This window comes from Meleagris gallopavo, chromosome 1 (assembly GCF_905368555.1).
Source record: "Meleagris gallopavo chromosome 1, MGAL_WU_HG_1.1, whole genome shotgun sequence".
In the NCBI taxonomy this organism is placed as follows: domain Eukaryota; kingdom Metazoa; phylum Chordata; class Aves; order Galliformes; family Phasianidae; genus Meleagris; species Meleagris gallopavo.
The window spans coordinates 164461714-164488764 of NC_139404.1; the positions used below are offsets into that span (position 1 = coordinate 164461714).

The window sequence follows — 27051 nt, forward strand, 5'->3', positions numbered from 1 at the left end:
GAGAGAGCAGGTGTGATTTCTCTATGCACATGCAAATAAAGGAAGAGAAAGGAAATCAGGTTGTGAGGTTTTTGTTTGTTTTTTTAAGGGAAAAAAAAAAAAAAAAAGGAATGAAAATTGTCTTACCGAGTATTTAAGGCTTGCTTTGGAATGTGAAAATATGGCAGTTCTAACTCAAGCCCTAATGAATTTTTAGATACAGACTGCACGCATTAACGTTACTTATTCACACAGCACAAGAGCAGGAGTGCTGTATATTATAGCCAGGCTGAACACAGTAGAATGTCTGCCCGCAGAGTTTATTAATGTTTTTTTTATTATTTCTTCTACATTGTTCGTGGTGCTTAAGGCTGTGTAAACTTCTGTGGAGAGGGAGAGTTATCCCAGTTCGTAAATCAATATGAGAGAATACATTAAAAGGAAACTGAATTACGAGTCACCACAGCATTTCCCTGCCATGCACTTGTCTGAGGAATGCAGGGATTTGGAAGGCAAGGAGCAGCTATCAAAGAGCAGCTATGGTTTAGCTTATCTGCTATTTTCCAAACCATGCAACTGTTTTCTTCCACATTAACATTCCTACAGAAATGCAGCAAACATAACCCAGTTGATCATAGTTTTCTGAAATAATTCCTAAATGCAAGGAACCCAGGATCATGTGAACTCCTATATACAAGCAACAACTGCAAGATGACATTGAACAATGTGCTCCCTCATCTAGACCAAACATTTGTAATGTTATCGAGGCTATATTTTCTAACCTGTGGGGTTATGACTTCTACTAGATGGCTGCAGTTTGAACTGGGAATTTATCGATCATGCCCCAAATCCTCCCAGTTGGCATTGGTATGTATAAAATAATTATAAATATAAATTTGTTAATATTAACCCAATAATTTTTACTATTTTAAGACCAATCCTGCTTTCCTCAGTGAAGTGAGAAATATTTTTTTGTAGAGGTCCATTTAGTTATGCTTAATGACTTAAAATGATGGAAAGCTTACACATTTGTCCTGTCATTTTCTTCTTCTGCATTACTCAGATAGGCATCATTCTGAGACAGTGATTTACAGGCAAAATGCCTGAAATCTGCTAGAACCTTGGAGGAAAAGTACACAGAGAAGACATGTTCCTGAGAGCACAACTTTCCTCAAAGGTATTATTTTGGAACTACAAGAAAAGCTCTTGACTTGCAATATTTGCTGACTCTTTCTCCTTATTTTTTCATCACAGCTATCCCTTTCTTTCTTCCATCCCTGGCAGTGTGATTTTATCCATTTTCCTAATGTTTTGTCCTTGGTTCCTTTTTATACTTTACTAGGTGGCTCACACATACATTCTCCTTTTAATAGGGCTTGTTGAATCAGTACTAGTCACCATCTCAGCTTCTCAACAAACAACCAAGAGGGTAAACCATCAGCCTGTTATGAAGAAAATTTTCAGACTTTATACCTATCACGTTTTGTTCCTCCGAGCTTTGACTTTTTTAAATCCATTTTCTCAAACACAGTAGCTCCAGGATCAGATAAGATATCCATGACATCTTTTCCAGTGCTAGACATAGAGGTGGTAATATCTCCCCACACCTCTATATAAGGTATCCATCAGTTTCCCAGTGAGGAGCCAGCCACTCGGGAGTTAGAAGGACATCTCAAGGGGAGAATGTTTTGTGTTTGCCCACACAGACAAGGTCTTCTTAAATTTCTTGCTGTTTAAGACAACTGTCTTGTGTCTTAGGGCTCTGTTCTGTATTTCTAAAGAGATGTCTTTATCAGTATTTAAATAATTAATTTAAGAATTTTCAGCACACGTTGAAAAATCTTGCCTCAAGAGGATTTGCTGTGTCTTTCTGCATGTGGTGAAACTCATCCCTGAAATTTATCTGATATCTTGACCACATTCCATCACGAGTTTCAAGGAATCCTCTGTGCTCTGTCAGTTGAGAAGCCTTGATATTCTGCTTCTGTAATTCCAGGGCGCTCATTTCATCATTAGAAAAAGAACAAATTGTTCCCAGTGTTTCTGACATAAAATACTATTGAACTGCAAATCAAAGGAAAAGGAAGGAACTGCTTTGGCTCTTCATTCTCACTCTGCATGAGCATTTTTTTCAAGATGTTGAGATTTTCAATGCAATTGAAACTCTGGGTGAGTTTACATGAGTATTTTAATTCAGATCAGCATTGTACTTTTGAAACAAATCTCCTCTGTGTGCCATTCACCACACTTCCGCTCACATTTCATGATGGTTTTGGAGCATGTTCTTTTGTGATGAAGCTAAAATGCAGGAGGCACTCTTGTAGTATCTCCTGCATGTTCCAATCATGAGTGGGCCTTCAGTCTGCAAAGTCTGTAGTCTAACCTCCTGAAATAAGGATAGCAAGATCAGCAACTGTTTTGCTCTACAAATATGATCCTATTGAGCAAAGCTCTTCCCTGATGTGACATGGTCATTGTATCGCAACAAATCTAACAAAAGCACACATATGAACACACCCAACTTCTCAAGTAACATCATTGCTTGTCTTTATTTTTATATTACTGCACGAAAAAAAATCCTTTTCTAACCCCAAGCAGGTGTCTTGATTTTCACAAAGTTAGGTTCCCTACAGGTTGATCTGACTCTTTCCAGAATCAACAAAAGACATGGTATTCCAGAAAGCATTTAGACTAGTTTGCATTGGAAACTCATCTTAGGATAAAATTCATTGCCCAACAGATACACTTTTTTTACACACTAGAAGGGGACAAGGGTGACTATATGAGAGCTACCTATCCTGGTTTTAGAAGCAGGTAAATTCTATCTGTAGTCCAGGTGGAAAGAGAGAAAATTAAGGTTTCAGAGAAGCAGAAAATTTAAGTTTGAATTTAAATTACTATGAATCTCAGAATTAACAAAATAAAAATGCCCTCAGTAATGAAAAGCTCTTCAAGTAATAGGTCAGGAAAGTAATTTATTTATTTTTTCTATGAAAGAATTTAACTGAGATGAGTATTGTGCACAATCAGAGTAATATGTATGTAACAAGCAGTAATCAGTTAGGAGCTCTGTTCCCCAGGCTCATTACAGAAAAAAACATACCTAGGACTAGCACTTAATATCATTTACTTACAGTGACATTCACCTTACTGTAGTCATGTTAAAACAGTGAGTTCTTTTATTTCACCTTTCTCTGTTTTATGATAAGGATAGGAAATTTGTTTTCCTGGTGGTGTATCATCTATTTCATGCATTATAGTTCTCACTTTTGCCTGTACAGCTTCTTAGCTGAGCAATAGCAAAGCAGCTCCATCTCTTTCTTTTTACGCATGTATTTCTTTAATGGAGTGAAGAACCGAGGATAATTCTTGTCATGGGACTGGGATTTGTGCATGTCAACATATTTTATTAAAAACAGTAGCTTGTTCCCTCTTATTCTGCAGTAAAGTTGAACCATATATTATCAAACTGGTAAAAGCAGATGAGGACGTTAAGTTTCATTCATAAAGAAAAATCTCACTGTTGCCTTTTTCCTGCTTAGTGGTATGGTTTCCAAATTAAACTTGGATGTCAATTCTTTGCTGCCAATATAAATATTGCTCCTATCTCTGCCAGATATCTTTTTTCTCCCTTCTTTGTCCTTTGTCCTCCTGTAAGTCATACAAACTGTTTGTAAAGCTTTCTACAGCATTTTAACCTACATCACAGAACTTAGTAAAAAACTGCAATTCTGCTAGTTGGTGCTGTGGGTAAGTAAAACAAGATGAAGAGATGCCTCGTGAAAGTATATAGGCTTTTTTGACCAACTTCTTTTAGTGCAAGCATTTTATAAGATCTCCAAAAATGGGCTTCGGAATGAAGTTTTATCTCCCAGGGATACAGAAAAGTCATGCAAAAGCTGTGAGCCATCCTGCTCATAGCTATTGTTATTAAGGGCTTGAAGGGCACTTAATTTTCATCTCTGTTTAGTTGTTTACACTGGCTCCTTTTTCTTTCCTTTGCATTCTTAACTTTCATTTCTTTGTTTCTTACTAGAACTTCCTTGATAAATTCGATATTCTTCTTCCTGATGTCCTTCTCATGCTATTATTAGGTTGGAAGAACACTTGTTTCTTCTAAGCATTTTAATCAAACAAAAAACTCAAAAATCTGATTATTTCATTATTCTAGTTGTTTTGCACTCTAATAATACAATCAAATTGGTTGCTTGTTTTTTCTTTCTTTTTGTTTGTTTCTCATGATACTGTTCCCAGATGGCTTTTATCCCAAAATAAAGGTGTTTTGAAGCAGGTTTCCTAGGTTATGCATCTGGTGCCTCCCTTTCACAATTTCAACATAAAACTGCTCCTTCCGTCAGCTGAGGTTAAGCTTCCGTACACTGTTGGTCTTGCATTTCTGCAGAGCCCCAGAACAAAGACAATCAGGTCCTTGTGCTGCAGATCAAACTAAGAACTGATGTTAAATCTCTGCCCCAAAGAGTCAATCAATAATGTTTTTTTTTTTTTTTTTTCTTTTTTAAAGAGCAGAGGCAGAAGCATACAGTGCTCCCTGACTGGCTCAGTTCCCTGGCATAAGGATGTCTCCTAGCTATGCCAATGGCAGAGTGGGCTGGCAAAAGACCTAATTCAAAGCCATAGGCTCACTGATGGCACAGGCTCTTCTCTGCTTGGGGGAGTCCAGGGGGACATAAAGACCTGTGCTTCCATCAAAAAGCTGCCCCTCAGAAGGCAGAGCTGTGTTTAAAGGCCTCTCGGATTTGTCACTGTCATCTCTGAAAACAATTGTTGTCTCTGAGCTGAAAGATTTTGACAAGCTGTGTTCTCGATGTTAAAGCCTCAGTAACCAGTAATGAACCATTCACCATCAGCAAAGATGAATTTATGACTGTAATAATGGTTATACACTTACTGTTAAATATTTCTAAATGGAACTTGTGCACATATGGAATAAAGTCAGTTTTGTGACATCTCTTAACTCTGGTCCAGTTTCATTAACTTTTATTTTCCTCACCTGTTTCCAGGGCCATTATTATCAGCCTGGGGGCAGGCATTGTTGAAACATTCACTTTAATTACAGCATAATATGAATGCCGTCTCTTGTGATATTTATCTGCAGAATACTAAAAAAAAAAAAAATGTAATATATTGAAAATAAATTCTGTTTATAGTGTACTGCTTTCCCAACTGTAGAAGATTTCAGCAGTTCATATATCACACATTTACCACCTTTTTAACATTTAAACAGAGCCTGGAATTTATACCCTTTGATGACTCACCAGTCCCTGCTGCACAGATGTAATCATCACTCAATAAGAAGTGGAAGAACTGAGCGCGTACGACCAGTGCTGCAGTGCTGACCTCAGTGGCAGAGCTGAACAAAGTGGATTAATAAATACCAGTGTGATCTATTCCAAGAGACAGACGTGGGCACTCTGCAGCAGGCTGGGTCTGATCCGCACACGTGTGAAAGTGAGACCGACAGATACTTGGCATAAAAGCTCATTATAAAGGTTTATAGCGGACTTCTACCAGCCCTGTAACACTTGAGGAATGCAACCTTTGATAAATGAATGATTAACCATTTGCTGGGAGCTTGGGGAAATCATTGAATAAAATATTTGTTGGATGTCTTTAACTAAGTCTTGGAACAGAGTATCACCTTTGACAGGTGAACTGTACCTTACTGTGGTGGGAAAACAGTTCATAGGTCATTAGCAAGGAAATGTCTGAGGAAAAGAGTAAGTCTTCACTGCTGGGAGCCATTAGCATTCAGAGCTGCTGGCCTTTTTCCCTGACATGTGGAAGGGTTGTATGTAACAGCCAAATATTTGGCTCCATAGCTCTGCAGTTAATGTCCTTCTGCAATTAAACACAGTGAGTGGGTTGTCTTCCTCTGTGGGCTTTAGCTGTAACTGAGATCAGGCAATGGCTTGGCAGATCACTGACCCTGCTGGGCATCTCCATTATCTTCTTCAGTGGTGTGCTCAACAACAGCTTTGGCTCTGGTACCCACACCAGATGCACAGTTGGTGTGTCTAGGAAGTGTGAGGAGAGGGGATTAGGAAAGCCAAGGCACAGATGGAACTGAACTTGGCAAGGAATGTTAAAAACAACAAGAAGGGATTCTATAGCTACATTGACCAGAAGAGGCAGGCCACAGAGAGTGAACTTCCTTTGGTAAATGAGAAAAGGAGAACTGGCTATGACAGATACAGAGAAAGCTGAGGTACTAAATTAGTTTTTTAGCCTCAGTCTTCACTGGCATCCAGGATTCTTGTATTTCTCATGCCCCTAAGCTCACATCCCTGGGCCTCTCAGTAGGAAGTGGGAGAGTAAATCCCCCCTGCTGTAAGGAGGGAGCAAGTCCGAGACTGACTCATGAGATTGAATGTATATACAAATCTATGGAGTTGGATGACATGCATCCTAGACTCACAAAGGACATGGCTGATGTGGTTGCTGAGTCACTCTCCATCATATTTGAAAAGTCATGGCTATCGGGCAAAATCCCCAGGGACTGGAAAAAAGGAAATGTCACTCCCATTTACAAGAAATACAGGAATACCAATACAGGCTGGGGGATGAGCTGCTGGAGAGGAGCTCTGCAGAGAGGGACCTGAGGGTCCTGATGGATGACAGGTTGGCCATGAGCCAGCAGTGTGCCCTCGTGGCCAAAAAGGCCAATGGCATTCTGGGGTGCATTAAAAAGAGCGTGTCCAGCAGGTCGAGGGAGGTGATCCTCCCCCTCTACTCTGCCCTGGTAAGGCCTCATCTGGAGTACTGTGTCCAGTTCTGGGCTCCCCAGTACAAAAAAGACAGGGATCTCTTGGAAAGAGTCCAGTGGAGGGCCACAAAGATGGTGAAGGGCCTGGAGCATCTCCCCTATGAAGAAAGGCTAAGTGAACTGGGTCTGTTTAGCCTTGAGAAAAGACGACTGAGAGGGGACCTGATCCAGGTTTATAAATATCTGAGGTGTGGCGGCCATAGCGGTGAGGCCAGTCTCTTTTCAGTGGTACGTGGAGACAGGACGAGGGGAAACGGACATAAGCTGCAGCATAGGAAGTTTCGCACGAATGTGCGTAAGAACTTCTTCACGGTGAGGGTGACGGAGCACTGGAACAGGCTGCCCAGGGAGGTTGTGGAGTCTCCTTCTCTGGAGATATTCAAGTCTCGCCTGCACGCCTACCTGTGCGACCTGGTGTAGGGAACCTGCTTTGGCAGGGGGGTTGGTCTCGATGATCACTAGAGGTCCCTTCCAATCCCTACAATTCTGTGATTCTGTGAAAGAGAGGAAGTGGGACCTGGGGTATTACAGGCCAGTGAGCCTTACCTCTGTGCCTGGGAAGATCATGGAACAGATCCTCCTAGAAGACATGTTAATGCACATGAAGGTTAAGCAGGTGTTCCGAGACAGCCAGCAGATGCCTGACCAATCTGGTGGCCTTCTATGATGGAGTGACGGCATTGGTGGACAAAGGGAAGGTGACCAATGTCATCTACCTGGACTTGTGCAAGGCCTTTGACATGGTCCCCCAACAAATCCTTATCACTAAATTGGAGAGGTACCGATCTGAGGAGTGGACTATTCAGTGGATAAGGAATTGGTTGGAAGGCTGTAGACAGAAGATTATATTGAACAGCACTATGTCCAGGTGGAGGCTGGTGATGAGCAACGTCCTCCAGGGGTCTGTTTTTGGGACCAGTGCTCTTAAACACCTTCATCAATGACACTGATGATGGGCTTGAGTGCACCCTTAGCAAGTTAACAAATGACACCAAGCTGAGTGGTGCAGTTCACACATTAGAAGGAAGGGAAGCCATCCAGACGGGTTTCAACAAACTCAAAAGGTGGTCCTGAACTTCATGAGGTTCAACACAGCAAAATGCAAGTTTTTGCTCTTTGGTTGGAGTGACTCCAGATACGTATACAGTCTGGGAGAAGAACTCCTTGAGAGTGTCTCTGGGGGGAGCTGATGGATGAAAAACTGAACATGAACCAGCAGTGTGTTCTTACAGCTCGGAAGGCCAATGGCATCCTGGGCTCCATCAGAAGAGGGGTGGCCAGCAGAGACAGGGAGGTGATTGTCCCTCTCGACTCTGCCCTTGTGAGCCTCCATTTGGAGTACTTTGTCCATGTCAGGGACCCCCAATACAAGAAAGATATGGAGCTGTTGGAGAGAGTCCAGAGGAAGGCCACAAAGTTGATCAGAGGGCTAGGTCACCTCCCCTACAAAGACAGGCTGAGGGAGCTGGGCCTACTCAGCCTGGAGAAGAGAAGGCTGTAAGGAGATCTCATTGCAGTCTTCCAATATGTAAAAGGGGATTACAAAAAGGGGGCAATCCACTCTTTACTCGGGTAGATAGTGATAAGATAAGGGGGAAAGGTTTTAAGGAGGAAAGATTTAGGTTGGATATCAGGGGGAAGTTCTTTACAGAGAGAGTGGTGAGGTGCTGGCACAGGCTGCCCAGAGAGGTTATGGATGCCCCATCCCTGGAGGTGTGCAAGGACCAAGGATGGAGCCCTGGGCAGCCTGGTCTAGTGCCAGATCTGGAGGTTGGTGGCCCTGCCTGTGGGTGGGGTACCTTCCAATCCAAGACATTCTATGATTCTATGATCCTATGATTCCCAAAAGGATGCACTGGATCAAGTCTGTTGCCAGCCCAATAAGCCAAAAGGGTGGCTGCAAATTCCCCCAGCTCAGTAGAGCCCGGTGTGTGGTTCTTTTGTGTTGGATGCAACCCAGCTGCTGAGGATTGCTCACACTGAGATATGTAATTCATGTACAGTTTAAAGGACCCAATTCCACTGAGGCTATGCTGATTTACCCCTCGTGATGATCTTACCACATATATATTTATTTAAAATGCTGTCAGATTCAAGGTATCTTAGAGCTCTGTGTGGTCTATATTACCTTTAGGATGAAATAGTGTATCAAGTGACATAAACCTCAGTACTGGTAGTGGATATTTATGACTGTGATCATCTCCTTCAAACAGATGCCTGGCAAACAGCGGCCTGGAGTGAAGAAAGGCTCAGTGATAAGAAACATTTTCAATTATTGCAAGATGATAAAGTCTGTGTACATCATCTTCTCCAGCATGACCCTAATAAGATGCCTGGTAACTGAGATGTGAATGAGAGCCATGTCAGAGACATCTCTGCAGGCCAGACAAAATTGTCACTTTGGCATAGTCCTACTGCTCAGCTTGATGGTGCTTCTCCAACTCCAGCACAACCATGATAACCTGAACATTTCTTTTAATGCATTTGGCCCACAGAGTAATTTCTACAACTCAAGGTATGTGGAGGTCAGTTCTAGGATGATGACACCTTCCTGGGGCCAGAGAAGCTTTAGAGCTTTCTGGCTGCTCACATACTGTCTGCATAACCTTTTCACTCCATCTACAGGCTTCTGCCTTTCCCCTGCTGTTGTTTTCTCCACACCAATCACCCTCCTTCTACTCCAGGATTTCCTCCACTTTCCCATATTTCCTCTGTTCAGCTAATCCGCTCTAATTAACTCTGGAAGAATTAAATAATTAAATAATCACATAGGAGAATTAGCTTGTTGTTTGCCAGTGATCACTGTGTTCATATACTATATCCCTTTTTCCCTTACCCTTTTCTTTGTCTGTTCGAACAAAATGTTTTCAGGTCTCTAATGAATAATGATGCACAGCATTGCGTGCTGAAACAATGGGCTTCTACTCAGTCGACCCTTTAACAACCCTTAAGTTTACTCTGTCACAAATATCAATGTTTCATTTCAGCTGGTTGCAGAATGTTGTGCTAAGCAATACCAATGAGCACTGAGAGCTCTATTTTAAGCTGCGATCCTCGTATTTGCCTTGAAGGCTGATCTGTGATAACTGGCAGAGTGAAGTGTGGAGTGTAAGTACTGTAACTTTGTGGAAAAACCCTGTGCTTGTTTGAGAAAGCAAAATTTTTAAAACGCCCCAGGATTTATAGTTGCTACTGTGGGAATAAGATGCAAGTAAATCTCGGTGTTTAGTCTCTTCTGTTTGGGATTCAAATCAACTGCAAATTTGAAATATCGTGGTGATCACTGGAGTTCTCCCTAAAGTGAGCAAAGACAGACAGACCTTCTGAGAGGCTGATCCATCTTGGGTGTGAAAAATCCCCTACCAGAAGGCTCCATAGATCCATTCATCATGCAGTTGAAGTTCAGGAAACCAAATCTTCTCTCAGTGAAGATGCTCTTAAGGACACTGCTTTTATAAGACTTGATGATCTGTAGGATTTGTCTTCTTTTCATCTCCACATGCAAATTACAAACCTAATATGAAGTCAATTTGTGTCAATTCCATGTTTGTATTCCACCTGCCTTTCCAACATTAAGAGATTGTTATAAAAAGTCCTGTTACCTACGTTAAACTGAAAATTTTATTTGAGCAAGCAAAAAAAAGATTTCCCCTGTGAATCAGTTTTGCAAAATATTGACACAGTGGCATGTTTTTGATACTTGTTTATATGCCCATATATCCACTCCAAAATCATAAAAGATGTCCATTTTGCATGTCTACTTTGTGACACCTGAGAGGTAACCTTCTGAAAACCCAGGTGCTGGCTGTCCTACTTGTAAGGCAGGAATCACTTGTAATCTATTTATTCAACTGTTGAATGGTTGAGTTTCTTTCATATCAGTTTAACCTAGTTCAATTCCAGTGTTTCCCATTGCCTCCTGCCTGGAGACAATTGCTGGGGTACAAAGAGCAAGCAATGCATTTTCCCAGATTAACCAGAGAAAGCAGAATGAATCAGCTTCATACACTCTTTTTTTTAAAAAGGAGAGCTAAGAGAGACATTGATTTAAAGAGTAAAGTAATTGGCACTTAGAGTTTTGATCTCACATACAGAAAGCATAAAAGTTCAAGAGATTGGATAATTCATCAGAATTGATTCAGTATGACAAGTTAATGCAGAATTTCTGAAAAGTGACGTAAAAAAGGGTAACCCCCCAAATTCTCCAGTTTATATAGTTGTTAGACTTCAACCTTTCCTTCCCTCTGGAAGAAGTGAAAAAGAAGTTGTTGGGTCTTTTTCCTCTCCATTTTATTCTGGGTAAAAGAAATTGGACAGAATAGGTGGAATTTGCCTAAGAATTTACCCCATGTTTTACAGCTTTACAGTTTCAGTCTGTTTAATTTATTCCCCTGTAAAAGATTCCGATTAGTTCAGTGTATCAAGTCTTTTTGATTTATGTAAGTGGGGCTGGGTCAAGTATACAAATAAGGAAGAGCAGTGCAACTCCTGGGATTGAAGGCTGAAGTCTCTGCTTTGCTGAGCAGATCAACAAATCAAATACAAATTAAGACACAAGCACTCCAACAAGCCTTTTACATAATTTTTAAAAAAGAGAGAGTGTCATTGGCAATAGAATTTGCCCCCAGGAGCTGAACAAAACTGTCATAGGCCACATTACATTAAGGATACAATTATAGGTTCTCAAGGTGAGATATGCCTTTTTTCCCACTGAAAGTGTTGAAATGAGTAAATGAGAAAACTTTTGGCTGTAAAAGAGAGGATGTTCATGAAGAGTAGTACTAACTGTTTTCCTCCTGGCTGCTGGGCCATGGTGTTACTCGAAGCTCTGAAGTGACCACAGGAAGACAGTTTTGGTGTTAGGGACACACCTAGACCGCATTTGCTGTTTCCCTTATTGTAACTTTGCTTTTACTTTTGCAAACAAGGGTCTAACCTTTTCCTTGGTACAGCAGATATGGAGGGTTGATGCTAAAAGCTTATCTGTTGTTAGGATCAAATTGTACAAACACGAGATACTCAGCTTATCAGATGGTCACCAGCCATATACCACAGCTTGTGCAAACAGATCCTCTGGGAATATCCGTAACACAGAAGGAGTTGGGAATCATTGGCTTTGGAATATGTTTTGGTTTCACTGAGGCCCAAAACTGCTCCTGCAGGGTATCCATGGGCTGTGCCTCCTTCAGGCTTCATCCACTGTTGCACCATTGGCTTCTCCATGGATGCACAGGGAGATAGCAGGGGAGTTGAAACAAGATGATCATTGTGGTCCTTTTCAACCCAGGCCACTCTGTGACTCTATGACTCTATGATCTGCTCAGGGACAGCCTGCTCCTCCATAGGCCTCTCCTGGACTGCAGGAAGCTTGTGCTCCATGCTTCGAGCACCTCCTGATCTCCTTCTGCACTAATCTTGGTGGCTGCAGGGATGTTTTTTTCCAAGTTTCTCTCCTTTCTCTCAAAACCTTTCCATGGAAGTCCAATACGGTCTCCAGTTAAGGGGCCACAGTCATTACTGAGGGCTACTGCAGTTCAGTGCTTATCTCAAGGGAAACACCTTACTTCCTGCAGAGACCAAAGTATCTAAGGCAAAGAGCATCAGCAAATGAACTCTGCCATCTCCACAGATTATCTCAACAGTAAACATGGTAACACAGAGGATGCAAGAGTGCAAAATCCTCATTTTTGGTAATAAAATAAATTATTATATATTTATGGGAAACTGACAGATGGCTATTTCCCATTTAGAGTTAAGAAATATATATATTTTTATTCCTTTAGTAAAGTAGAAAACTTGGAACATTTGGCTGTAAAAGTATTGACTGATGAGATTGTTAAACTGCTATTTTCAAAGCAGGATACTGACTAAGTCCTCTGAGATATGGTGACTGTTCAAAAGATTGAACAGAGAAGACAGGAAACAAATATTTCAATATTTCAAATGGAGAATGTGCTGAAAATGTAAGTATAGCTCTGTCAATTCAATGCTTACCCAAGACGAAATTTCAGGAAGGCACAACAGTATGTTCTCAATAAAGAATTAAGGGTGAGAAGCATAATTGATGCCAGAAAACATAGCTTAATGAAAGATAAAATATTAAATAGAAATCAGATTCAGTTTTTGTGAGATTACCAATCTGACAATATGTGATTTTTTTAATACAGCAGTTACATAAGGCCATATCATTTTCTCATTAAAAAGGACTATTCAGACTTCAGAATGTAGGTAAGCAAATTAAAAATTTATTAGAGAGATTTTAAAAGAAAATATTAAATGAGAATGATCTTTCAAAAAGGAACATTTCTGGTATAGTTTTCTATCCAAATTTAGTTTAGTGAATTCATGGGTTGGGAGCAAAGGCAAGACAAATTTGTGGCAAAGGCTGCGGTTGATACTAAGTGAATGAGAAATAAAGATAGCTTCTATAGAGATGTCCAGACCACGGAAGAATCTGGGCTTACCTTCTTTTAATTAAAGAGCTAGGTGCAATGATCAAACAGCTAGAAATGGGGAATGTGGGCTGTAAGTGAAATGAATTAATGTTGGCAAGAAAAAAAGAAAACACCATCTTTTTAAAATTAGAACAGACTGGAGAGAGTTCAGATAAGATCCCTAGATTGATGTGAAATTTGGAAAGCTTTTAATGAGAGATTGTATAGGCTCAAGGGAATTTACTCTCATCTGCATTCTTGCTTTACTATACAGTCCCAGCTACAGTGAAGTTCTCACCATACCAACATTGCCAGTATCCACGGAGCTCCTGCCAAGGATTGCTGAGAGGGCTCATTTAAGACTAGGATAAGAAAAATAATTTATTCCAGGTAATGTGAGGGTCTTAATGAGTCCTCCTCCACAGGCGAGAAAGAAAAAGAAAAATGAGCAGTTCAGATCTCTGATGCACTAAAGCTGGCATCCAGGGCCTTGCAGAGCTACCCAAAAGTGCCCCAGGAAGCAGTGAAAGGAGAGCCTCCATGTGCAGAGCTTGAGAGGACCAGGACTGACAAGAAAGGAGGCTGAAGAATAAGATCTATCCAAGATCTAGTCCAAAAGAAATAATATGAGACACTGATTCAATCCACTTCAGAGACAGAAACCAATAAGAAGTTTCAGAAGTGCAGAATTGCTTTAAACAAGATAGAAAAAATGAAATAATGTTGGTAGCAGTTAAAATTAATTTGGGCATTTTTTCATTACCTCTGCAGAATGACAGAGCTCTTCCTTGGATCGTGAGTTGCAAGTGGAAAATGAGGAATGAGAAAAGAAAGGAATGCAGAAGATTAAAATAGCTATAGAAAAATTAAGAGCTTACAGAATCATAGGAGAGGTGAGATCATTTGGAGCTAAACTAGTTCAAATCCCCCTGCTCAGAGCAGTTACTAAAGCAAGTTTCTCAAGACTGTCCAACTATGTTTTGAATTTCTCCAAGGAGGGGACTCAACAGCCTCTCTGAGCAAACTGTGACAGTATTTGATCACTCTAACATTAAAAATGTGGGGTTTTTTGGTGTTTGTTCAGATAAAATTTTCTGTAAATTAACTTGTGCCCATTACCTTTCATCCTGACACCGAGTACATTGAGGAGAGCTTTCCTCTAGTCTTCTTTACTCTTCTTTTTCCAATACTTATACACAGTGCTAAGATTCCTCTGAGCCTTCTCTTCTCCGGGCTGAACGTTCCCAGCTCTCAGCCTTTCTTCCTACAAAAGATGCTCCAGTCTCTCCATCATTTTCTTGGACCTTTGCTGTGCTCACCTCAGTCTTTCTTTTACTGAAGATTCCAGCAGCCCAGATGTGTCTCACCTTTGCTGAGTACAGAGGAGTGATCACCTCTGCTGGTAATGTTCTTTCTAACACAGTCTCACACCAAAATGGGAGGGGAAGGGACAAGTAGGGTACATAGAGAGGAGTCAGGAAAAAGCACCTGCCTCTGGGAAAGGAATGATTACAAAATTAAAAATAAAATAATAAAGTGAATCAGAAAACAGCAATCATATTTTCTTCATTTGTTCTTGGACAAAGTGTAGTGAAGAGAGTCTGCTGGTAACTAGAGTCAAGAGTGCCAAAGAAGAATCGTATTTAATCATCTGGTGAAGTAGAGATTTAACAAGAAAGGTGACTTGACTGAAGAGAAAGGAGGAGAAAAACATAACAGAAGGAGCAAGGAGGATTTCTGCCAGACAGCTTGTTCTCAAGAAGACAAAAATATGTGGAAGTATAAAACACTGAGTAAGCTACAGAAGGGAGCTCTCAGGGAAGAGCAGAGTGGTGGCACGGGGCAGAGCAGGAACATCTAGCTCTTGGGCTAGGCCATGTGTCTTCTCACTTCCCATGAATTTCTATTTTTTCATGTAAAAAAGAAGACTCATCACTACACAAATGCTGAAAACTACACTAAAGGATCTGATGGTTGAGAGGAGATCTTGATTTATTCAAGAAGAGGTGTGATTTGAACATTGATGAGTATCATAAGATGAAACCTACAGATTAATTCCCTCTCTAATAGAGTAATATTCTGCCTCAGTTTCAAAACAAAAGATACATTTAACACCAAATGCTAGAATAAATCTGAACAAAGACTGAAGGTTGAATGAAGCTGTTCTACTTCAGTGCACACTGAAAAAATCAGAGTCCTAACAATAGGAAATGCTTTAATGCAGTAGGCAACTGTGTAAGAAAATTCAATAATGAAATCTTGACATTTGGCAAGTTTCAACTAGGAGTCGGGTAGATACTTTTACCAGTTGGGACACTGGAACAACTTTTAGAAACTTAAATGGAGAATCAGTCCTGTAGGTCCTTAAATAATCATTGCACTTCTTCATGGGAAGCTAGTTTCTGATTTAGACAGACCATAAAATCTAAACATAGGAATCTTGCTGTCAGCTTGTATTGAATTTTAGAACAGCTGATTGTAATGGTTTAGTCATTCTGTTTGAGTAAATTTGTCTCAGCATGGAAAAAGCAAGTGTATCTTGTAACTTCCAACATCACACCATTCTCTGTTGGAAGGCTGATTTATCAAAGTGCAGACTATCTTCAGGCAACAACAATTTTCAAAACAAACAAAAAAACCCTTCTATTGTCTGCTACAAACTAATAACTTTTATTTCTACTGTACTGCATAACAGATAATTAATTTTGTTAGTGTACTTTGTATCTAGAAGAATCTAGTGTTTTCATCTGAAATCTTTACCAAAGGTTTATTCCGATAGATTGAAGGCAAACACACCCAGTTATTACTTCCTAACTCTTGACTGACATGATGCCATTTTTCCAGCCCAGAGTCTCTTGTTTCATTACAACCCCTTTAAAAAGATATTTACTTTCGAGATTTATTTTTGTTAGGATGTATGTGTGGGGAGGTGTTACTTCTGAGATACTGAGAGCCATCCAAAGAATTGCAGATTCCAGATATCTTGTTAATATCAATTTGTGGATAAATGTAATTTCTTATATCTCCATTGTAGGCCATGGTTCTCAAAGACATTTCACTCTTCGTACAGATCTGTCTGTTTTGTTCAGAAAGATAGAAGAGGGAAAATTCAGGTCTTTGCCATTAAAAAGAGCTGAAACAGTTAATGTCTGAAATTATAGTTAAAGTTTGTAGAGATCATTTCAAATAAGAGACTGAAATGCTGGATAAGGGGACGCACTTTGTGATCCAGTTTCTTCTCTGAAGACAGTCAAAAGAAAGCAGACAAGCTTAATGGAAGAGGTTAAGCAAGGTGACTTGCCATTACTGTTCCTGAATGTGAAAGTAGCAGATGAATAAAAAGTTCTTCTTTCTCTTCAGAAACAGAAACATAGCAACATAATCACACTGAATTTTAACTTCTCAGTGACCACGGTGACTTCCACTCAGCAATTCTCAATGATATCTAGAGCTATAGAACTCCAAGTGTGGAAAGGCTGCAGGTTCACTACTCCAACAAGACCACTTATAAATATTAGTCTAATCAGACAACAAGGATTTGATTTAAGCAGAGGCATGTCCTTTAAAATATATGTGCATGCATATATCCTACTCTACAGGCATCTAGCCCTAGACCTAATAACTGCCAAAGGATTGCAAGAGAGGACATACTTGGGAGTGAGATGTGAATTTAATTTTCAAAGCAGAAGTCCAATAGCAGGGAGAAGTACCATTTGCAATTAAGAACCATTCTTTGGGTGTGCAGAAGTCTTTCTAAGGAAGTTTCCAGTGTCAGGTGCTTGAAAAAATGGCTGCATAACATTAGGGAAACTTCCTGCACTTTGAATCCACATCAGCTGACTAGTACTATGAGAGAGTAGAGTAATTCCCCAAGGCAGAGATAACCAAGGGCAACTACAGAGAATCCCAAAGGAGAAAGAAAACACAGCAACATCCCAGGTTCAGAAGAAAACTTCAGGTGATCCATTACAAAATTTCCATGTTGCAAGGGCTATGGAAAACCAGTGTGGCATGTCTGAATACTGAAAAAAATATTGCTCCGGAAACTTTTAATTTTGCATAAAATGTACTTGTAAATGCAGTGGATACTTCTTGTCTGCATGGCCTATCTAACACACCGTGGATCCTTCTTTTTCATTAGAACTATCTAGGTCATGAATCTGACTTTTAGAAAGCATTAAAATGTTACTGTTTGTAAAAACAAGAATATGGAAATAAAGTTCCATTAGACTAAAGAGAAAAGTAAGAAACTAGAGATAACATTGTAATACTTTTCCCCACTTGTGTAACAGAAGTTATCAATGTAAAATAGGAAAAATGAAAAAATGATGTGTAAAACATTGAATACAGTGTAAAAGTTTCCAGCATTAAAGTTTTATTTCTTTAATGTTGTACTTTTCTAAATACATTTTCAAAATAGCCCATCTATAATACACACACTTGCTTCTCCTTGACTCTACTGTTTAACATACATTAAAAAGTCTCTCAACCCCCCACCCCAAAAAACAAAAAGCAACATCAACAAAAAAAGCAGCAGCACTTTGCTCCCACAAGAGAGCACTATTATTTTTTTCGCTGTTCAAGTCACTGGAAGTTTGTGGCTGGGCACAGTAAAAAAGTAAACACAGATATTTCTGCAGCTTCTGCAACCACCAACATCTTCTATTTGTGAGATCCTAAAGGCTAGCATAATTGCATTCTGCAAAAGGCAAAACAATTTAAGAAGGGGAAAAAAAAAAAAGACACATTCACTTATTAAAAATTAATTAGGAATTTCATAACCAGTTGCTTCAAATATGCGTGAATAATGACAGCTAGAAACCAGTCTCTCCAGATTACTCACGAAGTGGGTGTGAAGATGCAATCAGGTTAGGAAAAAAAATCACACTGATAAAAGAGGGCTTTCTTGGAGCTTTTACAAGGTCATTTGGCCAAAACCAGATAAAAGAGAATATTTCTTTAGCATTCTGTAACAAGAGGAAGAAAACAGAATTAAAAATTATCTTTTGCAGCAAAAGCAAAAAAATCAAAGTCATACTAGCCTAGGATTAAGTCCACTAGAAAATAAAGCCTCCTTTTTTTTTTTCTGACAGATTTTAGCTTTTAATTCTGTAAAGCACTCATGAAAGGATTTCTACCTTTTTGTAAATTAAATTCACAAAACATCCTAATTATCTGCAGACATATTAATAATTCTTTGAGCAACATATTAACGTAGCAAGCTGAAATGTGTTTTCAAAACAACATTAAAATAAAGATTAAATAAGTACATCCGTCCATAATTCTTATACAGTTCACATGTAACTATATAATTGGTACTATAGCTATTGTGTAAAACAACAAAGAGCTCAATATGTTCTACTCCTTCAGCTGTCCACAGTTTACAAAACCTAACAGTATTGTGGGCTGCCTGAGATGGTCATTTTTTCCCCTGTGGGGAACTGAATTTATCTATTGATTGTAATTTCCACGGTGAATTTCAGTTACTTTTTAATAACAATTTTACTCCTCATAAAACTGAAAAGATGACTCATGTGAAGCCAATTGCATTATTTAGATACTATTTTTAGGACACAGTCGTGCTACGAAAACACTAACTAAAATTAGTGTTGGAGCAGAAAATGAGGAAGAAATTGTATAGGAGATTAAGAACAGTCAATTTACAGAATAAGGGCTAAAAGCAAGTGGTTTTTAAAAGCTTATCTCATTTTTTAATTCCTCTTTCAAAGTTCTAGCTTTCAAACAAAGTTCAAAGGCAATTTGAGTACCATATGCCAGTACTTGCCTTAGAAGTCCTCAAGACTACAAGTGAAGGCTTTGCACAAGTCTTTAAATCAGAACTGGGAATTAGGGCATGGAACCCCTTTCAGAAAAGAACATAGGTGCACTGAGGTTTGTGTAAAGGTCATTTCTCTGATGCAATACTGGTATTTTACTGACAGTCTTTATTGATACTAACAATCTCCGTTTTTGTGCACGGGAAACAGCAGGAAGAAGTAGCCCAAAACAAAGCCTTTCCCTTTCACTGTCTTTCACTTATAGTCATAATTATGTTGCAGAATCACCTTCTGCACTTCCAACCATATTCCTCAGCTGCCAAGTTTTATGCACTCACAGTCCACAACACAGAGAATGTGACTTTATTGAGGTTTTGGCACTAAACATCACCATATCCTGAGCAAACACTTTCAATGGCATCAGTGCTTCCTTTGACTTGAAATACACGTTCTGCAGTTCTTTATGAAAAAAACAAGTTTCAGATTCGGTATGCACCATTGCATAGCTCCATGCACAGACTGGAAAGCCATTATTTTAAGACGCCCTATCATAGTAATTGAAAATTAAACTACAAAAGCTGTTACAATGAAACAGCAAATATGAATCTAAATTAATACCAGCATTAGTACTGACAACTAACAAATCTTGTATTCTTACCTTCTGGAAACATTAGTCCTTTATTCCAAGTAGTTCGACCCCTAGATGAATAAAAATGCATTAGTACAGTATAGTAGAATGTGACACTTATGTAAGGAACTAAGGTTACATGGGTCTTTCCTGATTATTTGGGATCCTTTGCTGTCTTTTAAAACTCTATTTAAAATATAATGTAAGTTCTTACGTAAGAAGATCCCAGTTCCAGTAATAAATATTTCTTTGATTTGAACTACATATGAATAGTGGGATGTACTGACTTGGGAGATAAGCTTAAAAAAGTCAATCTAAAAGTGTTCTAAGTATCTTAGATGCCTTGATCCTTTCTCAGTCTCACACAATTTGAAAGAGTGAGAGGTTTCTTTTGCTCCTCCCCAGACTCCCAATATTCTCTTTTAGGATGAAATTTTCAAAGGAAAGAATGATTGAGCTCAAAGTTGAGCCAGGCAGAACACATCTGATTATGCTGTTTGACTGCTTTGTCACAGGTAGGTCATTAACTCATCTACCTGGACTTACTCATCTTAGGTCCCTCAGCTAATGCTTCTGCTGAGCAGTTTTTTATTTTCCTTCATCATTCTGCTTGGAAAGATTAGCATATTACTCTCAACAACTACCACAACAGAAAACAGTTTTAGGAGAAAAAATCAAATAATCTTTCTAAAACATACTGCATATAGACTAACCAGGCTAAAGCTAAATTAGCAAATTTTTCTTTGTAAAAAGATATTTAACCATTGTGGATGGCAAGCCTGCTGGCAATAGGTAGTAATTACATTTATCTCCATATGTTGAGTTTGTTCTGCCCATTCTAGTAATTGGCAAATATTCTCCTTATCTCAACCCTTGTGTCTTTTTTTACCATATTTTCTTCCACTGTTCTTTTGCAGAGGGGGAGTGAGAGAGTAGTTTGGCAAATCTGAGTTGCCCATTGGTGTGAAACCACCACAACGACATGTTCTGTCTCAGATTGGTAGCAAATACCATAAATCTGGTTGACACTCTAAAGTGATGCTACCACGGAGCACGTTGGAAGAAACAAAACAAGTATTAATCCACAAGCCATGTTCATTTAAAATAGTTGTATATCCAAGCTGTGTTATTTTTGTCCAGCATCCACTGAATTTCTGTTCTCTGTAAGGGAAAGGAAGAGAATGTCCCGTTGCCCTGCACCTATGTATTCAGGCCACAGTTGTTTCCCCTTCTAAATATCTAGATTAATGTATCAACTAATGGAGTAGAGGCAGCATCTGAGAGAGCATTTCTCATTCATATGCCTGACATGGGGTTTATAAGAGACAACGAACAGGAATATGCAGTATGTCACATTGTCTTCTAGATTCTGGGTTTACTAGAGCTTAGAGAGTTCCAGCATGACATCCAGTACTTCATTAAAGAAGAGCAGGCATATAAATTTCATCTACTCACCATGTGAACTATCTCCATTAACAGAATAGACAAAAGAGTCCTTCATACTGCTCACTTTCTACTCAAAAAACAAACAAGGGCTCTGTTACAGGCCTGCCATGCATTAGCACTTGACCTCTGCAAATGCCGCAGTGCTTGAGAAAGGAAAAATCTCAAGGGAATAAACATAAAAACATGCCACTGTTTTAAAAGTTATTCTTTTGTAAAAATAGAAGTGTTTTCGTATTTAAGTAAAACTGTTCATTTATGCCACCACAATGAACGGATATTGCCTCAGTTATATGCCCCAGCTGAGTAAGGACTCAATCTTGTTGATTAAACTTTGATGTTGAAATGACAAATATCATCTTTTCCTCTCCTATCCTAAAAGGTTTATACTTATGTTAGAGTCAGTGGCTGCACAAAAGACATCAATATTTTCTTGATAGCATACAGGAAGATTCAAGACTTTCCCAAAGGTGCTGTAGCTCAACACAAAGAAGTGGAAACATTAATTTGGCTTCTCATTAAAAAAGCAAAGCACACAACCACCTGGAGAGCACCTTGATATTTATAACCAAAAGGTGAGAAAAGACTACTTTCATGAAAATACTTCGTGAAATAACAACATATAAATAATTACTAATAAAACACAATTTGTCTGGAAGACATAGGAATAATGAAAACTAGTTTGTTAACAACTAGTGAACAACTGGGCACAGCAATTGCTCTCTTCTCTCCTGGCCAAACATACTATAAATTAACCTTCCCTTCTCTTTCCAAGCCCATCCTGATATCCACTGCTCAAACACTGCTACAATCAGCCCCTGTTTTTCACAAAATGCAAATAAACTGAATTATCTGTGAGACTTTTACACCCTTTTCAAATTCAGTCAAGATTGGCCAGCAGGTTGGAGACCTTACTACAGGCATACAGAGTGATCACAAAAAAATTCATTTCCTTAGGAAACCAGGCTAATAGAAGTAATAATGAAAAATACAGCGGTTACGTCAACAATGGCACAGCATTCAGTTTCTGTAAGCATGGAGCTGTTGTGACTGTGAAGAGCTCAGTCAGGAATAAAGAATCAGGAAAGAACAAATATTTCCTCTTCAGTGTCACAACAAAGAAGGAGCAGGCTCAAAACTTACCTGCAGGTCTTAACTTTGGGAACCTTTTTCTTTTCTTTTCATCTTAGTTTATAATCTGAACTGCTTCAGTTAGCTCTTTTGTAATGCAAAACACCATGTTTCAGACAACGATTTGTAAGGCACCTTTGGAGTTCAGGTCTTTTTGCTTAAAATCCCAAAGGAAGGGAGAAGAGCCTGGATATAATCAAAGACACTGAGGTTGCAGCCTCCAGCCTGTCTAAAAGAGATTCTTGCTCTTGTTACCAATACTTATTTTAATTCTTCTCCTTGATGGCATCTTCTTAAGTACTTTATTCTTTCCGTACTTTGTTCAGTCTTCTGAACATTTCATAGTGAGGTATATATGAAAAAAAGATAATCTAAGTGCTACCCAACATAAGGCAGGCTCCTTGAGAAGTATTCAGTAAACAACCAGAGTAGGAAATCTATCACTTCTACGTATAGGGATTTGTTGTAATTATGTTGATGCATACACATTAAAACACATTAAAAAAAAAAAAAAAAGATTGGCTGTAGACTTTTCAGAGCTGTCTGCTATTAAAACTATGCCTGGGCTGAGTGCATTAGTGCAGAGGTACTGCCACCCATCTTGGGGAATAGTACATGTGGTAAAGCACTAAAGGTGAAACCTCATTCCTTCTACATCCAGAGAAGCTTTCAGTAGGGACAGTGGATGGATGGAGATGCTGGAGTTCAGAGACTGGGGCTGTTGGTTGTTACAGACTTTATTTTACCAGGAAACAGTTTACAAATTGTGATAAAGGATACAAAGTAAAATAAAAAGAACAATTTCCACCCTTGGTTAAGCAGGCACCATCCAGCAGACTTTCCTTTTTGCCCCTTTCTAGGCATTATTTCCTTCTGTCCTACCTGAAGTCTAACACTGCTATCTTCAAAAAAATCACTCAGGCCTGCTATATAGAGCACTCTCTTATTCACATTCTTTTACTAAGCCTGGATATCTCCAGTTCAGCTTTCCAGCAAGAGCCAAGACCCTAGCCAACTGGTTCTTCCAGCAGCTACCAGCAAACACAATGGGAGGCTGGGCTGACAGATCCTGCCCACTCTCAGCAAGACCAAGAGAACTGCTCTGCACAGTTCTGGCTTCAGTCTGAGGTTTCTGAGCCCTCCACCAAGCTTGCCCATACCTTGCAGTGAATAAGAGGCTCCTTTTCCAGTTTCAGTATCTGGAAACCTCTAGGAGCAAAACTATTTGCTTCTCTGTCATGCTTTGACTTTGTAGATGCTTGAAACCAAGTTTTTATAGCATTCATCTTCCAAGAAACAAATCCACACCAAACAGTCCATCTCAAGCTAGGCAGTTTTCTCTGTAAAGCCACATTCACTAAATTTATTTAGACTTGTATCATTTTGCTACTCAGTCTTTGCAATTTTAAATTTCTACACTTTTGTCCTCTCAGCAATTGGAATTTCACCCCAATAGAAATTTCCATAATGGAAATATTGCATCAACTCTGACCATAACATCACAATGCTGACTAAGATGAAGGCTCAAAGCACCTATTTAAACTGGATATAGTCAGGTCTTCCTTCCTTGCCATAAGTTTATTCAGGAAGGAATGAACAGCTATATTTCTCAAGGTATTTTCCACCTCCGTTTTCAATATCATATTAAAATGTTTACAGCCTTTCCAAGCATTTTAATATGAATTTATAGATCTCGTTTAAAGATGTTTCAGAAAAACCCATACAATTTCACTACTCTTGTTCTGAACTTCAGGAAGTATGTTGGATTTGGTTCCTTGTACTACCTTCCATGTAAAGCTCTGCTGCAAGAATAGCTGTTACTTCTTCTTCCCATTTGAACAGATTATATTTAAGACAGGATTTCTTCTTGAAAGCTACTGTATCTGACAGCCAACCTGGACTGTCATGCAGGCTAACTGCACAGACACATAACAGTATATGGAAAAAAATCAATTTTTAAACAATCCTATTACTTTAGTGCTCTGTACTCAAAAAACTTACCCAGGCACCATCACTGCAGTAGTGCAAACTCCCAGAATATCCAGGTTGGCAGATGCTATTAGGTTGTGTTTTCTTCTGAAGTCGGTCCAGAAAAGCATTATTTACTCTTGAAGTAGAAAGAAAAATGAACATTGATTGAAGGTAGCTGAGGAGTTCACAAACTTTTGAAATTTAGCATTCTCTAAGGTGCTTTCCCTATTCTCAGTTAAATATACATCATTCTATACTTTTCAAGTCTGTGCTGAATAACTACAGCCTGTCATGAGATAGGATGCCTTTCATTTTCAGTTCACCAGGTGTGTTCTTATCCTGTGATTAAACCATCATGATTAAAAGGCATACATCTATTGCTATGAAAAATGGACCCAAATTATCAGTAAAAAGTCATCCTGCATACCACTCACTTGATCACCCTAGGTAGTCTTTCAGCCTTCATTAAACAAGTTTCTGTAAGTAGTGATTTCCTAATGAAACAACCACTTAAGCTTGTTACTAATATGACCAAGCTGTCCAGCTCAGAAAGCACCTCTAGCATTTTCTTGTACTGCCTTCGGAGCCCACATTCAGACATCAGGAAGAGGCTACCAGGTATGATAAGGCTGGAAGACTACCATCTGATCGTGCTCCTTCAAGGCAGATCACAGGAAGCTGCAATTAGGAAATTGTAAAATATTTTAAAAGACTTTACATTCCTTGTGAAGATTTTGAAGGGACTGGGAGAACAGGTAGAGTTCTCAGCAATCTTCTTAGTTGGAGACTGCGATCCAGACAGAAGGAGGAGAGCAGACCAGTTGAATGAATAGCTGCACATAATACTTTATATGTATTTTTCTCCAGCTGTCTTTAAATTGTCTTGAAACTGCTAATAGTTTCTACCCTGTGTTCTACCCTGTGCTGATAAAAAAAATAAAATAAGAAAGGCACTCTGGGTAATAACACATTACTGTGAGCAGCTGTAATGGTGGATATTAGTGGTTTATCTAAAGACAAAGTTAAACCAGAGGCTGTATCAGGGATCTTCATTGCAATAGTCTTCTTAAGCATGAATGCTTGCAATTTTGAATCCCATTCCAGATAGAAAGTCAAGTAATGTATACTCTGAGATTTTGCATCATACCTCCTCTGTTCATCTTGATGTGCTCTTATCCTGGCTTCTTCCTCCTGTTTTTGTTTTGATTCCATTAATTGAGCCTGGGGATGACAAAAGAGAAAAAGGTGCCCAGGGAGGTGGTGGAGGCACTGTCCCTGGCAGTATTCAAGAGGCATCTGTATGAGGAGCTATGAGATTTGGTTTAGTGCTTGTGGTAGCAATGGTAATGGGAGGATGGTTGGACTAGATGATCTTGTAGGTCGTTTCCAACCCTGTGATTCTATGATTCTATGATTCTGTGATACTGAGGAAAGGACAAACTACCTACTGGTGTGGGGAAAGCATATGCAAGCCCTAGTGTTGAAGCCTACAGTCCCTACATTATATTGTTTTAAGGTATATAAAAAGTCTCAAAGGGACTTCTCTGAAGAGCAGAGTTATACAATTCTAGCTAGATCTGCTAAGGAAACATTGCATGTGTTCTTGTTTGTCTGCCTCTTGCTCCCTGTAATGTGCTCAAGGATTGAAGATGCAGATTTTTTTCTGCAGAGAATTTGTCTTGCAGGGCAAGGGGGAAGGGATGGGAACAGACCCATCCTTCATATTTTCCATAACAACTGAGTAACAGTAGGAATAGGAAGTAAAATAAAATGAAGTGGTTAGATAAAAGTTTCAGTAACAGAATGGAACTACAAAAGTAAAAATAAAAAAAAAAATCAATTTAAGTGGAACATTAAATAAAAACTATGCAGTAAATGTATGAAGAAAATCAATAACTGTGAATGTGTTGTGTATCAATATTTGTCTAGCCCTAAAAGAAGAAACAGGATTAAGAAATAAAAAAGCCAACCTTTATTTTCACTGTTTTAAATAACTATTCAACCTGAAAATTAAAACCCGGTATCTGACTTTCCAATACACTGAGTCCTCTCTTGGAGTAATGTTCTGAAATATATTGCGTGTATATGATGCTGTGTTCAAAGTGCTCTGAATATTTTTAAATCAAGCAATACATACTAAAACCTGTTCTAAAAAAAAAAAAAAAAGCAACTGACAATACCTATACGTTTTATAGCTATGCTATACTAGGAGCTTGCACACAAGACAGAATTCACAATTACTTTAATAAATATTAGTTTGAAGTAGAAATAAGCCAACATAAATTGGAGGAACAATTACTGGATCCTTTAAAATACATATTATTTACAGTGGGTTTATACATAGCGCATCACTGTGTGCAATATGTAGCAGCAATGCTGAATGCAAGGAGCACATGGTGTTGTGTACTAAGACAGAGCAGCCTTAGAAGCAGTCCACATTTTCTTGCTGACCTACAGAAATCAGTATGGCATCTAAAGCTCTACACAATACCCTTGAACCAAGCCAAATAAATAACCTGATCTCATGGGAAGAGTCTCTGCCCATGGTTGGGAGTATATTAGCAAACAGAATCATAGAATGGTTTGGGTTGGAAGAGATCTCAAAAAATCATAGAATCCTAGAACCTTGGTGAGGTCCCTTCCAACCTAGAACCATTCTGTGATCCTATTTGCTAATATATTTTTAAATGATCTGTAGTTAATGCTGCCCTCTGCACATTCACACATTAGACCTGGGTAAAGATCTTACTACAGTGTAATAAGTATGCTTTATGTAGATGATCTTTACATACATCTAGTACCCAAAACCATGCCAGAGGGATGGGAGTGTTGAGGTGGCTTTCAGGCAATTCATGTTGCCTATGCAGAAGATGGAGTTGAAACGCATAGTTACAGTACAATTGG

The 27051-nt window shown here is 39.0% G+C and overlaps 1 protein-coding gene across 2 annotated transcripts in view; it reads right to left on the reverse strand.

Annotated features, from left to right (window-relative positions):
• Positions 1-17555: 17555 nt before the first annotated feature.
• The window catches only part of EPSTI1 (epithelial stromal interaction 1), a 46278-nt gene continuing 36782 nt past the window's right edge, over positions 17556-27051 (reverse strand). Inside the window, exons 10-14 of one of the 2 annotated variants that reach the window (XM_085215811.1) lie at positions 25295-25368; positions 24178-24283; positions 21058-21115; positions 19633-19673; positions 17556-18164 (exon numbers count right to left, since the gene is read on the reverse strand). In XM_085215811.1, the coding sequence (XP_085071937.1) occupies positions 19645-19673; positions 21058-21115; positions 24178-24283; positions 25295-25368 (267 nt within the window). In that variant the 3' untranslated portion in view covers positions 17556-18164; positions 19633-19644. The remainder of the gene's footprint in view (positions 18165-19632; positions 19674-21057; positions 21116-24177; positions 24284-25294; positions 25369-27051) is intronic. The other variant, XM_010728836.4, reaches the window with a different exon arrangement.